This window comes from Osmerus eperlanus, chromosome 8, assembly GCF_963692335.1.
Source record: "Osmerus eperlanus chromosome 8, fOsmEpe2.1, whole genome shotgun sequence".
Taxonomy (NCBI): domain Eukaryota; kingdom Metazoa; phylum Chordata; class Actinopteri; order Osmeriformes; family Osmeridae; genus Osmerus; species Osmerus eperlanus.
Genome location: NC_085025.1, coordinates 12,392,647 through 12,408,318, shown reverse-complemented (window position 1 = coordinate 12,408,318; position 15,672 = coordinate 12,392,647). Strand labels below are relative to the sequence as shown.

The window sequence follows — 15,672 nt, the reverse complement described above, 5'->3', positions numbered from 1 at the left end:
CCCAAAGGCACCAGTGAACTAATACACACATATTTAGTACATTCACACCCAGGCACAGACATGTTGACTCAGATCTTGTGGTGTCTTAGTCAGGGTCTCCCCTCCCCTCCCTGTCATTGCAGGAATGTCTGGCGAGCAGGCAGGAAGTTCCTGCAGCACTGAAGGAACCTCACCTCCCTCAGTCCAGGCCGAGTTCCATTTCCAATGACTGCCTCGTAACCTTGTTAGGTCTACGAGTCACTGACTCATGGTGACTCCCCACGTTATTCATGAAATATAACTCAGCAGCCTAAGTGAGAACAGTGAGACCTAAAATAGTATAGCCACATATGACCTGGGATCGCAGGGAGTGAATGAGGATGCAAGGTGAAGGGAGGATGTGTTTTTTTTTATGGAACGCTGCCCAGTCCTGTTTTCTTGTTGCAAGCCGTGACTGAATGCCATTCCCAACAAGAATGTGTAGCCTGAGGATGGGTTCTGTTGTGCAGGTTGGTGTGGGTACTGTGTGCCAATCCCAAAGCAAAATGAGAACACATTCAGAGATATACCCGAATAATCAAAGAATCTCGATCCATTTGGTCTACATTTCACACATGATCACATTACAAATGTAGGACTCAAAAACATTTACGACATCCCTTTCATCTGAAATGAGCATGAAACCTTTACTTCTATTTGTTGTACTTTAATGTACATTTAGCACATAATAGGTCCAGTGGTCCTATGTACACATCTGTATGGTTGGGTATACATTGTGTGTATGCGATGTGTGCTTGTGTGTGCTTGTGTGTGTGTGTGTGTGTGTGCGTGTGTGTGTGTCCGTGGGGGTCAGGGCTGTAACTCATCCTTCTGGGTTAAGAGCAGCCAAGGCCTACTAGACGACATGGGTGCAATGAGGTCAGCCCCTCGGCCACAGCTGCCCAGGATATCCTGTCTATGCCCCCCCCTCCCCTCGATGAGAGGAGCACAAACGCAGACGAAACGAGTGCACTCCTATAAGAGCGTGCATGGCATTTCCTTTAGACACAATGGCCTGACAAAGTGGGCATTTCGGTCCTATACTTTCTTCTATGAACAAGTAGAATATACCTCCAACTAAATCACGAGTTTATGGGCACATGCTAGGTACAACACACTGCACCATGATCAAACCCTAACGTCGTCCTGCTTTTCTTAGGCAACTGCCATTTTACCATATGGATCAAATATTCTAGTGGAATAAATCGTTGGGCATTCTCCTCTAAAGTTACTTCAACTTTCACAGTAAAACTGTACCATGAGAGTAAAGGAAAGTGTCAGTATAATACTGTGGTGTAGCTCAATGAGACAATGATGCAGGCACTGTGATTGTAGTGGTGGCAATGTGTTAAAGCCTAACCTTAACACTAGTGATTGATTAAAAGGTGTTAGTGTTCATCATTTTGGAATGATTGTCTTAGAGATAACTCAACATTGCAAAATAATTAAACAGGCTTTAGAGTGTAGTCCATTCATGGGGCATGTGCTATTTAGTGAAAGTCCTCCAAAATGTTGTGAACAATGGCTTTCCATGCATAGCTTACACATACTGTTGTATGTGTGCTGGCAACAATACCAGTAAAGTGCATTAACGACCGTGCTTTTACAGGTAAAAACATGTGGACAGCAGTAAGTCAAATACATAGGAACGGTAATGGTAAAGTGATACCACTGTATGTGTGCTGGTGAGGTCAGTGCCAGTTGCTCCCAGTGTCTGTCAATCATCAAATGACGTCACCTTTCCATACCGTTTCCGGTGTGGGTAGGCGGGCGCTCCATAGTCTCCGGTCTGGATTCTTTGCAAGCTAGGGAGAGACAAGGCTGGACAAGAATTCAGCCATATTCTACTTCGTACCGAGCCACACCGGCTTCCACTGTGGAGCCTGGCAAGAAAAAGGGATTCACATTAGAAAAGACAGCCACTCCCTAAATTCGTGGACATAACTCTTCTTTGAGGAGCGCTGAATACCATTTATTTGGCATGCGATCGAGTTGATAATCCGAACGAGAGAATGGACGACCGCCGGTCAACCTGAGTGAGATTCGACGGGGGGAAAGCCCGACATCCCATTTTCTGAGTGGAAAGTACAGATTTATCGGGATTATAGCAAATGGGACCAACAAGGCCTCGAGTCGGATAGATTTTAACATCGTGGCAATTCATAAAAACAATTCGCAACTGTGATACGTGATTATAAAAAATGTCGTGCTTATTTTTTTAGCTGGCTAGGCTAGCCTACCTACACGGCTAGCTAGCAAGTTGGGAGCAGAGCTCCGCATTGGTCAAATAAATACTTTTTGGGGTGAGCTTTAAGAAGACTAGGTTGCGTTCTTGTCCTATAGCTACCAATTCGGTGGAGCTATTCTTTAGCGGAGGGAGTGGTAGCTATCCGTTTAATTAATAGAAAATGTCAGCGAAGGTGCGCCTGAAGAAGTTGGAGCAGTTGCTCTTGGACGGGACCCAAAAGAATGCAAGTTCACTGAGCGTCGAGACCCTTCTGGATATATTGATATGCTTGTACAACGAATGCAGCAACTCTCCTTTGAAACGGGAGAAGCATGTGACAGATTTTCTGGAATGGGGTAAGTGAGATTTGATCAACACTCCTGACTGTGACATGGTCCGTGTTCTCTCAGCTAACTGCATTGTGCAAATTCTCCTGGCAGAAGTGCAGCCTACCATATGCTTGCTAGGTTGCAATCTTGTTTGCTTGTATCTTGAGAGACAGAGGGCACATAACGTGCGAACAAGGACAAGACAATAACTATTCCGTTTCAGCCCATGAAGTTAATACCATGTTTAAAGTGAACTGGTGTTTTTTGTTGCACAAAACACGTCATGGGGCCCACATTTTCTGTAACTACAAACCGTTTTGTCCCATTAAAATGGCTCACGAAATCCAGTGTTTCCTGAATTGTGCCCTGGTTAATGTTCTCTCACAGAGGTGAATGTACTGTGTTATTGGACTGCTTATCTGTTGTGACTCAGTCCGTGTACTCAGACTACAAACAAAGTACACTCAAAAGGTTTGTGTTTGGAATCTGTTGCTAAATTCCACCCTTCTGCCTGCGTTCGTTTACATTATAGATGTGGAAGCAGTTATATAAATGTTATCGTCTTCCCAAGACCAGTAGACCTCCAATGTATTGCCTGAAGAATGATGCTCCAAGGCAGGTGACCGACAAGCAGACCTCCTAAGTTTAGTAGCTTCCAAGTTACGAATTGTAAATACACACCATAGCCTTCTCACTCCTACCTCCTCCCTGCTGAGAGGTGAGCTATACCCCATTTTCAAACTGGCCCCGAGCCACAGTCATCCAACACAATGAGAGGATTCTCCTCCCGGGGCGTTTCATTGACGTCAGTAATGAGATTACACCCCAGTGTGTCTGCTTCCGAAAAGAGCGACGCTGTCCTCAACGGTCCTGTCGTCAGTAGGTGCCGTAAGTTGGGTTTGACTGTGCATCAGTCTTGTACAACGCCCCCTTCTTCCAGTCAACTGTCAAAGGTATCACCCAGCAGTCTTTAAATCGCAGCAATATGGGCCCTCCTGGCCTTCCGAGGGTAATCTATTTACTGAAGACATGACTGATGTGGATGTCCCCTTTTGGAACTCATCCAGGGGTGTAACGTGAGGCAATGGATGAGCTAGACTCCCTCATGGATGCAGGCAAGCAGGCATGCCATGCAAGACGTGCATCTCAGTGATCCTGGTCCGGTCAATTTTGAGACGGGTCATTCGAGATGGACTAACAATAATCCCCTCCGGCCAAAATTAGTTTATCGTCTAACCCTGAGGCCAAGCGAGATTGCGTTCTTTCTTCTGAGTCATGTTTCCGGAATAGGTGGGAGTGTTCTCACCCTTCCCCTTTTACACCACTGTGATAAGATAAGATGTGACCCATTGTGATGTAATGAGGTGATACACTTACCACCCACTACAGGCGATTGATGAGAGAGCTCCCGTCAATTAAAGTCCAGCTCCCTGAAGAACAGCCATGTGAATTGTCCTCGAGTATCGCCGACAAGCGTATCAAGTGCACCTTATTGTACCAGTGCAGTTCAGTCCTACAGAGCAAAGCCGTTATGACAGTATCTACTGCACGTCTTCATTCGCAATACACATCCGGATTCTCTACAAACCTGAAACGCTATAAGAAATAGCAGAATGTTGCTTATGATCTCCATAATATATTTTCATTGGTTGAGCCCATGGGTAGGCTTCTAAGGGGTTATTGTTCTGAAGCTAAGTTTCTCGGATGCATTTTTTTTACTGGCTTTTGTATGTCAGTGGCATTATTAAATTGATATGCTTGAAGTGCTCCTGTCCCATTACCCAGCGAGGACCCAGATTCCTGTGCAACCAAGCACCGAGGAGCATAGTTGAGTGAACTAGCTGCCAAAGTTGGTAGGGGAAGGCTGGCATGCAGGTGTTTATGCCTCACTGCCACCCAGTTCAGACGAGATCATGGTGGTTGTGGCCAGCTCCACGGTGGATTAGTGGAATGGTCTCGTATTAGCACAGTGGTAAGCATTGGAGTAGAATTCAGCTCAGATTTGATTTTGTCCTCTCAGAGCCAGCTTGGCACCCCAACCCCCACCACTACCTTGCATGTGTTCCATTAATGCCACACCGCACGCTTGTACCACCATATAGCCTGAGTAAACCGGGACAAGGTCAGGGTCTATGTGGACTAGGAGATTAAGCCAGTACCATAGCATGATCTGCATGTCAGATTTCACTTTATGGGCACTATCCATCATCAAGAGGAGAGAGAGAGGGGGGGGCGTCTTTTTCGACAACATACTTTAAAATTTAAATGTAAACATTCTTGCAATGGTAAGCAAGATAAGCCACGCCTGCGCAGGAGCACTGAGCTTCGACTAACTCCCATCCCGGAATTCTGCTGGTGTTCACATGAAACAAACCCGTAATAACCTCTGACTAGAAGATGGCACAGTCTAGCTTGTTTAACCACTGTGGCGCATGCTGACCTTTTTAAAAGCAAGAGAAAAGCAGACCCGAGCTTCAGCTCTGTCTGAGAAACGGGACAGCGTCTTTATCGACCTGTGTCTATCTTTTGGAGTGGCTCTAGCTTATCTTTACCAGTTTCAAACAGAAAACCAGTCACTTGTCACATGCGTCTTTCGCCACACAGGAGAACTTAAAAGGCATAGATAACCTGCAAGAATGTTTTCCGCTTAAAGCCATGACAGCATTGTCATTCAGACAAGGCCTTTCCCAAGTAGTGTGTATTATGCCCAGTCACTCTTTGAGGCAGAGCTGAACCATCAATGGTCATTATTATAATGAATACACAGTCTTGACAGGAAGCCCTCTCCGATGCAAATGATACGAACTAAAGCTACGATGCTATTTTAAGGATCGTGGATTAGGCCTGAAGTGTGGCTCTGCATAACGAGTTACTGAAATAACATAACAACCAATCAACCAAGGAATTGGAAACATTAGCATGAACAAGCTTTTAAGAGAGACACACTTCCTGAGGAAGGCTGAGTGCAGCATATAAGCTGCTTCACGATAAAGAACTGCACCGAATGGGAGTAGGCAATATGTGTGGAATGTCCTCTTTCGCCTGTGTGTTGTCGACAACTCCCATTTGGCCAAATGGCTCTGTGTGTTTATTGCATGAGGCATAGACGCACTCTCACGGGGCCAACCCAGCTCAAAGCACATACCTCCCAGCAGCACCGTTGCATCACCTGCTTACAGCCCTCTCTCCACGGGCAGGGATAACAGAAACAGGACAGGGCTTGTCAGGATGTAGGAATGCCTCTCAGAATGGACGATATTCAAGCGCCAAACTCCCATTGATGCGGCTGAACAAGGGGAGTGATGTTGTCGGAACAAAAGGAGTGTTTGCAAAGGGATTCCTCTTGTCTTTCATTCTTGCCCTAACGCTCCGTCATGATCAACACAGTGAGCCATCAGGAGGGATTGAAAGGCGCGTTCTTTGGGAGTTAAAGTCCGTTTTTTAAGTTGATGGTCAAGGGAAAGCCTCCTGACTGGAAGCGATGGCATGACCAAAGAGAATTCCACTCATTCCTGCTAATATCCTCCCCCAACACCAGGCATGTGTGGGCGTTCATCCCTCCCCCCTCCTCTGCTCCCAGGCGCTAGGCCGCAGGCATGACACAGATTAGCCGTTTGGCTCCCAAGCGTTTGCCTCAAAGCCTTCCTAGCAGGCACGAGGCCTCCACAGTGGAAAATGGCTCAGTATTAACATCCCCACACGCCTGGATGGGAAATGTAGTTCTGTTCAGACTGCAGGGCCCCTGTTGCCAGGCGATAAGGGTGGGGCGATGGGGCCTTGCTCAAGGTCACCGCGTGCCACACGGATTTGGATCTGTCACACCCCGGTGCTTCCAGAGACATTCATTACCAGCATTTGGTCTGGCCTCTCAGCTGTTCGACTGGCCCTGTGAGATCATTCCTGTAGCAGCAGCAGCAGGGAATGGCTGAATGAACAGTGTTTTGGCACTCTCTGTTGGAATGTCACAGCAGTGTGGTGTGGGCACAGGTTTCACAGCAACTCACATCAATAGAGGGCTTTGCACCTTCTTACCAGTGGTCTTTCATCAAATCCAGGAATTAATGGCAAAGTACCATGGAGAGAAAAATATCTGATACAGCATTTTTGTTAAAAAGATTTTGCCCTCCAAACAGAATTAAAGAGATTTAAGAGCAAATAGATTTAAGCATACAAAACAAGCTCTGATCTGACCCTGGCAGAAAAGCTGTCATCAAAAGTTTAAGTAGGTAATGTAAGCACTAAACGTAGCCTACCCAATCTTGTTTTGCTTTGTCAGGAAGATGGTGGTTTCTCCATAAGCTGGTCTATTCACCGCAAGCAATTTTCTGTAATCTGAATTTGGCATCTTTGGCACCCTAAGCCATAGCATATTTCTTTAAGTTATGGATGAGGGAAATAATATTTTTGCTTGACACCCATGTATAGCTTGTAACGAAAGCTCTGTCTTAGTGCTGCCATGCTGTGGAGCCATTGTAACTGAGCTGCTTGTTTACAACACTCAGGTGTACATTTACAAAGCACTTTCATTTGCCTCTTGAAGGCTTTGTCATCATGGACTTCCTGTCGTAGCCCACAGGAAGGAGTTAAATGGCATTTCACTTGGGCTAGATGGTTTAGGCAACTCCCTTGCTTATTGGGGTGAAAATGGACCACTGTTTGGAACATTCAATGAACACCAAAACCTCTTTGGATTCACCAATCACCAATGGGGCATATGGGTGATTCCTGTGACTTTCAACCCATGACTGGTTTTCTAGTAATATTACTCTTATCCGACACCTTCCAGTCCCTGTCTTGGACAACGGGACACCTTTAGGCAATCTTCTGTCTGTGGAGCTGGTGGAACATTCCGCGGTGAGTTAAATGTGGTCTCATCAGAGGTTTTTCTGACACGCTACTCTCTCAACCACAAAAGAAGGAAGTGTGAATTCAGCTCTGAATCTGAGGGAAGCTGTGGGATATGTGGTTTCTAATGACTCCGAGGTGAAAAAGTTGTACAGTAGGCAGTTCCAGAGCTGTGGACTCTGTGAAGATCTGCTGTATAAGGCACACTTCGCAGTTGTGGTTAACAGTTACTGTTGACCCATCAGAATGCCTAATGTTTGTGGGCTTTATAGTCATAAACTTCCCCCAAGCCTAATTTATCCTCTTGCAGTATACTCATGGGAAGTTCACGTCAAAGAGAACTCCCCACCAAGTCATCCTAGCCTGCAGCAAGTCACGGGTTTCTCTCCGTCTTAATGTCTGCAGGGAGGAAGTGGGTTAATATAGGTTTAAAGTCATGTCAGGTAAGAGATTGTGGGTTACATGGCCTACGTCACCCTTAGCCTCGGTGTCGAGAGGGATCAAGCCCTGAAGGTCATGACCACAATTGATCGCCCGATATGTATTTCAAAAACCGATGGACGTCGAAAACCAGGCGAGGCTCAGCAACAATGGCAACAGCGTAGCTTGTTCGTATGGTCACAGGAAACGACATGTAAACGTAGGGACATGCAGACCGAGACAGCTGTGCTTGGTGTCCATCCTGATCACTACAGCTTTACCTTCCGTGACACTCTACCTGCGTTCTGAACCCTGGATTTGCTCCAGTAAGACACACCCCGTGGCGCCCTCATCCTCAAGGTAGTAGGCCTGGTCACCAAGCCCAGTGAGGCACATGCCCAGCATGGTGCAAGGCTTGTCCTGAGGTAAATGGCTGGTTCTGTGGGGGGCAGGGGGGGAGAGGGTGGGGGTGGTGGAGGTGGCAGCTGGTACAGGATAACAGATTAATCCTGGGCGGAGCCCTGATGCTTTTACCTCCTGCTACCATCCACCTCCATCCCCACATCCCCCCCCCCTCCTCTCAGCTAAGCACACTTGAGGCCCTGCTCCCGGCATGTCCGTCTCAATCTGACTGGCTCGTCAATGTTTAATTAGCCCATTTTGTGTCTGTCAGAATGGTTGAGTGAGAAGGGAGAGGGATTGTGTGTTCTTTATTGCACAGCAAGAAAGCTAGTGTGAATGCACTAAAATGGGCGTGTGATGCGTACAAGGTTCTAATGAGTGACATAATTCTGATCAAGGGGATGATCTTATCGCCATTACAGGAGTATTTTGTAAGTTACTTAAATCTCAGGTTTGTTTAATTGAGAGTTTTAAGAAGGATGGTTTTAGGATCATAATCCTTTCAATAATGCATACATAGGCTAGAATGTTTTTGTTTTTTGTTTCCATTGCTTATAGATAAATTACACATTTACCTATGATCAGATTAATCAAGGCATCATATAAATATTTTGTATAGCATTTGTGTCCTTTCATAGCTGTTGGAAGAGTATAAGGCTTGATTCAAGGGAATGTTTAAATAGCTGTTGAACTGTCAACCAGTTTGTAACATGATACCTATCTGGGGTGTGACCCTGAAACAGACATTCCCCGGCTTCCTACATGCTCAAGGGAGAGAGTGTCAGGCTTTCAGAAACTGCCACAGGGAGGGGCAGACCTCGAACTGAAATGGCCCTTTTGCTGGATCCACCTCAAGCATTATTAGTCTCTTATGTAAACTGGGCGCGGACTCCTTGACAAGATGGGAGGACAAACTGCAGAGGAAGGTGTTGGCATCAGGTGATCGCCCTCAACCCATTGTTTGTCTGGCTGCGACCCGACATGTACTCTCCCTGCTAAGTGTCACCAGGCGATGCAATGGTTTGCAAAAGCTACAGTTAAGTAGTTGCCTTTTAGTAGGCATTTTGAGTACACCCGATACCTGCCCCCCGAGGCAAGGTCCTCCTTCGGTCCTGTTTTGAGACCGTAGCATGGGAATGTTTGTGTGGCTTTGTGCGCACCCGCCACGATGTTGCCCAGATTCCAAGAATGATTGAAGCTGAGATGTCATGGCTATGTTATGTTCTCCCATTACAAATCCACTCATAAACTTCAAAATATATAGGAGGCCTCTGCCTAACCTAAATACTTCTTGTACCGTAGTTCCTAAGATAATAAGGTAATGGTAACTTAAGACTGACTCTGCATGAGACGCTAAATGCACATGTTCTTTGTGGACCCTGACACTACTAGCAAGCAATGTTATCTCGGACCTGGCCAAAGCACACACAGTGGCAGAGCTACTATTTGAAGTTCATAGTTGTACTTGGCCCAGAGGTGTTGCTTACAGAGCAGGATACTGCCATTACCATCTCTCCCCGGGATGGATCCGAATACACAAAGAACACTTAGTACGAACACCGACAAATGCAAAGAAAATTGATGAAAAGGGGTGCTGTTATTAGGCAACATTTTTTTTATTTTATTCCAAAAATAAATCTAAAGAGTACGACACAAAGATTGCCGTGGAATGCCAATAGCTGTAGTTATCGAAAAGAGAAGCTTTTCTGAGGAATAGGATAGGAGCAGGAATTTATGATAGGGTTTTCTGTATTTTCTGTTCTCCCAGCCCCCAGAATCAGAACCTTGCTGCTCTCCTAGCATGTATTTTCCTGAACACCCACTTATTCCTGGTTTGTGAATGTAAAGCTGCCCCGCATCACCTCAAGTTCACCTGGGTCAGAGTTACAGGTCTGCCCTGCCCGGGGCCCCATACTGTCTCAGCTCAGCTCTCTCCCTCCTCATCATGGCTGCCTGTCAGTCATCCCCAAAGCATTTCTCCGTGTGCCCAGCAGGACATCAGATACCCTGCCAATCAAGCGGACATGCTGGAAATCCTAATGGAATTTCAGTGCGGCTGCCAACTTAAAAAGAATCCGTTACGGATCACTTGGCTTAGGTTGGATTTCACGGGCTCCATATAGACTCGTCTTCGTTGTTGTGGTCCCCGCCCCGGTTTATTTGTCCGTGGATTCATTTGCCAGGAAGCAAAGGGATGGCTGAAGGAAATCATGAAGGAAAACGGCCTTTAAAATGTGAACCAAGTTGCCCTAGATAATGGTGCCTGCCAAGCAAACGGATAAATAAAAGATGAACTGTGTATTCGAGAATGAAGAAGCCACTAGAGCAGGGTCCTAATGTCTGGTGTGTTCACTGTGATATATGTCTACTGTCATGAAAGTCAGCGCAGATTGTAAATAATATAGGGGTAGCTTGGCCTGTGTAAACAGTCCGTTCTTGTATCCTGTTGAACAAATTCTATCAGGAAAATATGCAGAGAACATTTAATTTGCCTTTAGCCTGCAGAGTAGAGACGTGATTGACAGTGAGACAAAAGTAGACGGCAGGGGAAATAAACTTCATGACGCACAACTTCATCAAAATGAAGACTTTTATGTCCCTAAGTCCTCTCTGGGTCTTCCACTGAAAGTCTGGACTTTTCAGCATATCCTAATTCATTCCTCTCCCTTCCATCCTTCCTCCAGCCTCTTCAACAGAAAGCCAATAGCAACACTGTCCTGACTTGGCCCTTAGTAGTGATCCAAATGCACAACAGGGTCAAAAACATTGTCCCGGGCCCAAGCCAACAATGTTGCCCTCCTTCTCCATCATTACTGACCCAACGTGGACAGAAGAACAGTGCTAGCAGTGTTACCACAAGACCAACAACTACTGCCGTTTCCCTCCAGCTAGCGCAGGACAAAAGAAGCCTTCTCGTCCACTCTCGGTCCCAAATATTCGGTTAGTTATGAATTACGTTTTGAGTCCAAAGCCACTGTTTGAGCTGGGGGGGTTTGAAACTGGAAATGGCCACTGCAAACAGTGAGGCCTATTCTCTCTTCTGTGGTTGCTCGCCCAGTGTCTGTCGAGTAACGTCCGCCCTGAGCCTCGGGGGAAACGGCTGTTTCTCAAGACGTATTTATATCGGAGTGATTCACAGAGAAGTGTTGTTGTATCCCTGCCACCCACTGTGCCTGTGTTGGGGAGTGTGTGCCACTGGTCTCTGCCCACTGCTGTAGAGCTGTGCAGAGCTAAGCAAGATAAGTTAGTTGCTGTACCACTTGAGGACATACATTTTATGGATTCTTGTTAGGATTTGAACAAAGAACCAGCACTTTATAGCAAGTAGTGTTAGTTTGCCACCTACTATGTTTGTGAAGAAAAATAAAGATGACCACTCTAAAAGAGCCAATGGGATCCGGGGTGTAATAAAGGAACTATTATGATCTCCCTATATGAGATGGTTCTATATCAGGTCTATCCTCAAAATGGTATCTGTCAGAGGACCCATATCTTGATAACGATTTTGAATGGGCATGAACAGTCGGGCCTGTATTGAGGGACAACAGCCCCTGGATGTCGTCCAGAGAATTGGACGACATCACACCCGTCCAGGTCAGACAGAAACACAGTGCACCCACACAGAACTCAAATGTCGAGGCTGTCTTGTCACATTTATGCCTCCGAGTCAGATGGCCCTGGCAGTCTTTTACTGTGAACTTCGACCCCATGAGCACAGGAGCTAGTTTTCAAGTTTTTTCCCCTATGATTGTGAACAAAATCCAAGCATTAGCGTCCCAACCGAGCACATTTTCCTGCCAAGCCCACGAATGACCATTTGCATTGACATGAATGCATCCATTTAGGCTCATCTATTTCATTAAAAGACAATGGATTCTCTTGCCACCAACATAAACAGCTGATGCCTCTGTCACGGCGATGTCCCCTTCTCCAAGTGGCACTGGGTCCTGTGCCAAGCAGGATGCCCTGTAGGCATGTAACCGAGCCTAAAGCAGCTGTCAGAACAGCAGGCCTCCCTCCTCTATCCCATTTGGCAGATGTAGTTGCCAAAGTAAGTCGCTCACCCAATGAATACTGAATGCTCTGGGGGGGGGACCCAGAGCCACTCACCAACTACTTGGGGCAACGGAAGACATTTCCTGGAAGGGCTTTCTGTCTCTGGTTTATTTGCAAACGTACGGCTAACTATTCAACATGCAGGTAAGGAAAAGCTATCGATATAGTTTTTTTTTTTTAGACAGCCTTCGACCACCAAGTGGCTAGATGCGCTCCATTCATGACACTGCAATTCTTGCAGTGATTTCGTCTCAAGCTAGGGCTGTCCTCATTGACATTATGTCTACCTTTTCCAGGGATCCCTTGAGAAGCCAGACACACAGGCCTGGGTTTGTACAGGCCTATGTGTGGGACATCATGTGATCAATAAGTGGGAACAGAGCTTGCAAACAAAACAGTTCTGTAAAAAGACATACTGATATGTTTCCAGACAAAAGCTACCCCAGCTGGTGTTCCAGTTTCGTCGCATAATCATTCAGATTGCCAGCGATGGGAGCTCATTGTAATTGGGAGGACGGGGCTTGCGTGAATTACAGAAAATGTCACGTTATTTAGGCTGAGGATTATCAGATTATACATATGAATCCTCCTTACACATACACTCTCTCTTCATACAGAATAGTCAAGGTTGGCCTTTGTCTTCAGTGGGGATGCGTGTCGAGGCTTTATACCAAAGTGGGCTCCACTATATTGGGGCGTCCTAATGCGAATGTGAAGACACCAGTATCCAATTTGTATTGATAGTTAGTTTGCATTGTGTAATTGCCGAAGTGCTCTCACTTCTTTCCTCAGCTCCTATAGTGAGAATGTCTAAGGATATTTCTTTTAGAACACTTATTCCTGCTTCTCCTATTGATTCATCCCTCTCACTCCTTCTGCAGTGGTGAGACGGGTCCGCTGATGCCATTTTAGGAGACGGAGAGAGACACTTATTTTCACATTTGTTACATAAATGTATTTGATTTTTTATAAACATCCTATTGATTCCATGTTCCATTATTTATACGTTTTTTTACAATATGTTTTTTGAGGAGATTTAGCTTAAAAAGGTTGTACAGATATTTACCACACTTACTCAGTTTAACCTTCTTTTTCAAACTCCATTGTGACTTTGTGTAAGCCAACTTCATTGCCACAACAAGACTAAATCATCTCCGTTAGCGTTACATGACCAAACTCTGTGTTTGGCTTGATCCCTGGGTGGTCATTGGTCAGCAGGTATCTGCTTTGTGTCATGGCGACACTTAACGACTTGTTCACTCTTTATGGGCAGAGGAAATCCTCACCACCTCGTATGGTGTTTCACTGTGAAACTCAATGGAACAGTAAGCATAGTAATGTGATTTTATTGAGCACGTGACACAAACAATGCTGTAATTCTACCAGACAGATATTCAGCGGCCGTTTGAAAGGCCCATTCTTCCAAACGTTCGCGGTGTCGCGCACTACACATCACGCGAGTGTCATACATGTGTCGCCAGGCCTTTGCGGGCCCCATTCTGGAATCGTAAACCCGTCAAGTTGTCTGTTTGGCCCCTGTGAAGGATCTGCTTGGTCAGAGAGCAGCTGATGTGCACACACACACCCCTACAGAAGGAACACACATCTCCCTTGTCTGTCCTGAACAGAGGCAGCCGAGGGGCAGGTTGGCCCCGTGTGTTTAAACTAAAAGCCTTGGGGAGTGATAAACGTCTCTACGCAGAAGAGAGCGGGAAGCTCAGAGTCTGCATGTCCTCATAAGGCGAGGAGCTCAGCTCTCCACTCGCGCGCGCACACACACACACACCGGCCACGGTTGGGTCCGTGCCAGGGGCCCCCCCACCCTTCCCACCCCAGCCCCCCTGCAGAGCATCGTGAAGCAGGGAGGAGGGGTGGATGGATGGGGTGCCATGCTAACAGTCTATGACTATAATGGCTTGTCTCAAGTGTGAGGAACACACCGCTCACAATGTTGACGTGAGTGTCTAAGACCAGAACATTGTGCAATGTTAAATTTCCAAGTAAATGGACTGTAAAAGGGACTAGAATGTTCCCTGGGTGCAAAGATTCTGATCATTTTCGTTCTTACAGAGTGAATCTAAATGAGCCGCTGCTTGGCCTCATGCATATTTCTTTGTGAAGGATTGGCAACTTTTCATTTTGATAGAGCCTTGTTTCCAAAAGAAATATATAAGGCACATTTAACTTTGAAGAGAAATGTTAAACAGCTGTGAATATTTGCTCTTAAAAGACCTACTTCATTTTGATTGAATGTTTTGAGAACCTTTTTAAAAGCCATTGGCTCCTATTCTTGTTTCAGGCTTTACCATGTGGGACCAACACTTGACTTAACTCTCAACTTGACTTGACCATAAATTCAAATGCATAACTTTCATTTCTGTATTGGCTCAACCTCCGTCCGTTCTGTTTCCACAGTGAAGCCGTTCACCACCACTGTGAAGGAGATGCGTCTTCACAGAGACGACTTCGAGATGCTCAAGGTGATTGGCCGAGGAGCATTCGGAGAGGTGAGTCAACCAGCGATACCTGTGATAAGTCTTTTCAACATGGAAAGCTTCCATGTTGAACTAGGTCTCAACCGAATGGCAAAATAAATCAAATGAGGTCATTTGATATGCCGTAAAAGGAAACAGAAATAGAAGTCGAAGGTCTTCCCTTTTTCACCCTCTCTACTTCATCCAAAAGTTCTTTTTAGGTTTTCTGCCCTCCCCCCTCCTTCTCCCTCCTTCTCTGTCTCTGAGCTCTTAGTCCCTCAGGGATGTGGCCTGGCAGCGCCGGGCCATTTTGGGGGCCTGGACAAATCAGGGCGTGGATGATGGATCTGTTGTTTGTGAGTGGGACGTTGTTGTACATGTCCCACAACGGGACCAGAAGAAAATACATCAGCTAGTGGGGGGTTTCTTATGTGGGAAATTTCTAGAAGAGAGAGAACATATTTTGTCATTTTTGTTCTTTCACTTCTCATCTGGATCCCCTTTAACTCCTGCTGTCACCGGAAAATAGATTTACAAACACCACATAATCCAGATTGCAAGGTTAAAAAACACATGCGTTGTCATGTAAAATCAGTCTGGATTAGAGGGCGAGGCTGTCATTGTCACGGAGGAGTTGTATGGCTGAATAATGCCTTTTTTTTTTAAACAAAGACTGTAAACATTTTGATGCAAGTGACAACTAAAGCCATGACGATGAATTGCCTTAATTTCCATTGAAGCTAAATAACCAATATGAGTCAGACATTTAAAAATGGAATGTGGGTAGGCCGTTTCATGTTCAAACAAAGCATCACCCAGTGCCCTCATCATGTCGGCTATAATTGTTTTTGCTCCACCTATATAATCTAATGCTTGCACTAAATAACATTGCTTGGCCCTG

The 15,672-nt window shown here is 45.8% G+C and overlaps 1 protein-coding gene across 4 annotated transcripts in view; it reads left to right on the top strand.

Moving 5' to 3' along the window:
* Nucleotides 1-1,805: 1,805 nt before the first annotated feature.
* Nucleotides 1,806-15,672, top strand: part of cdc42bpb (CDC42 binding protein kinase beta (DMPK-like)) — a 51,909-nt gene continuing 38,042 nt past the window's right edge. For 2 of the 4 annotated variants that reach the window (XM_062467417.1, XM_062467415.1), the window contains exons 1-2: nt 1,806-2,601; nt 14,713-14,804. In XM_062467417.1, the coding sequence (XP_062323401.1) occupies nt 2,427-2,601; nt 14,713-14,804 (267 nt within the window). In that variant the 5' untranslated portion in view covers nt 1,806-2,426. The remainder of the gene's footprint in view (nt 2,602-14,712; nt 14,805-15,672) is intronic. The other 2 variants (XM_062467418.1, XM_062467416.1) reach the window with 1 other exon arrangement.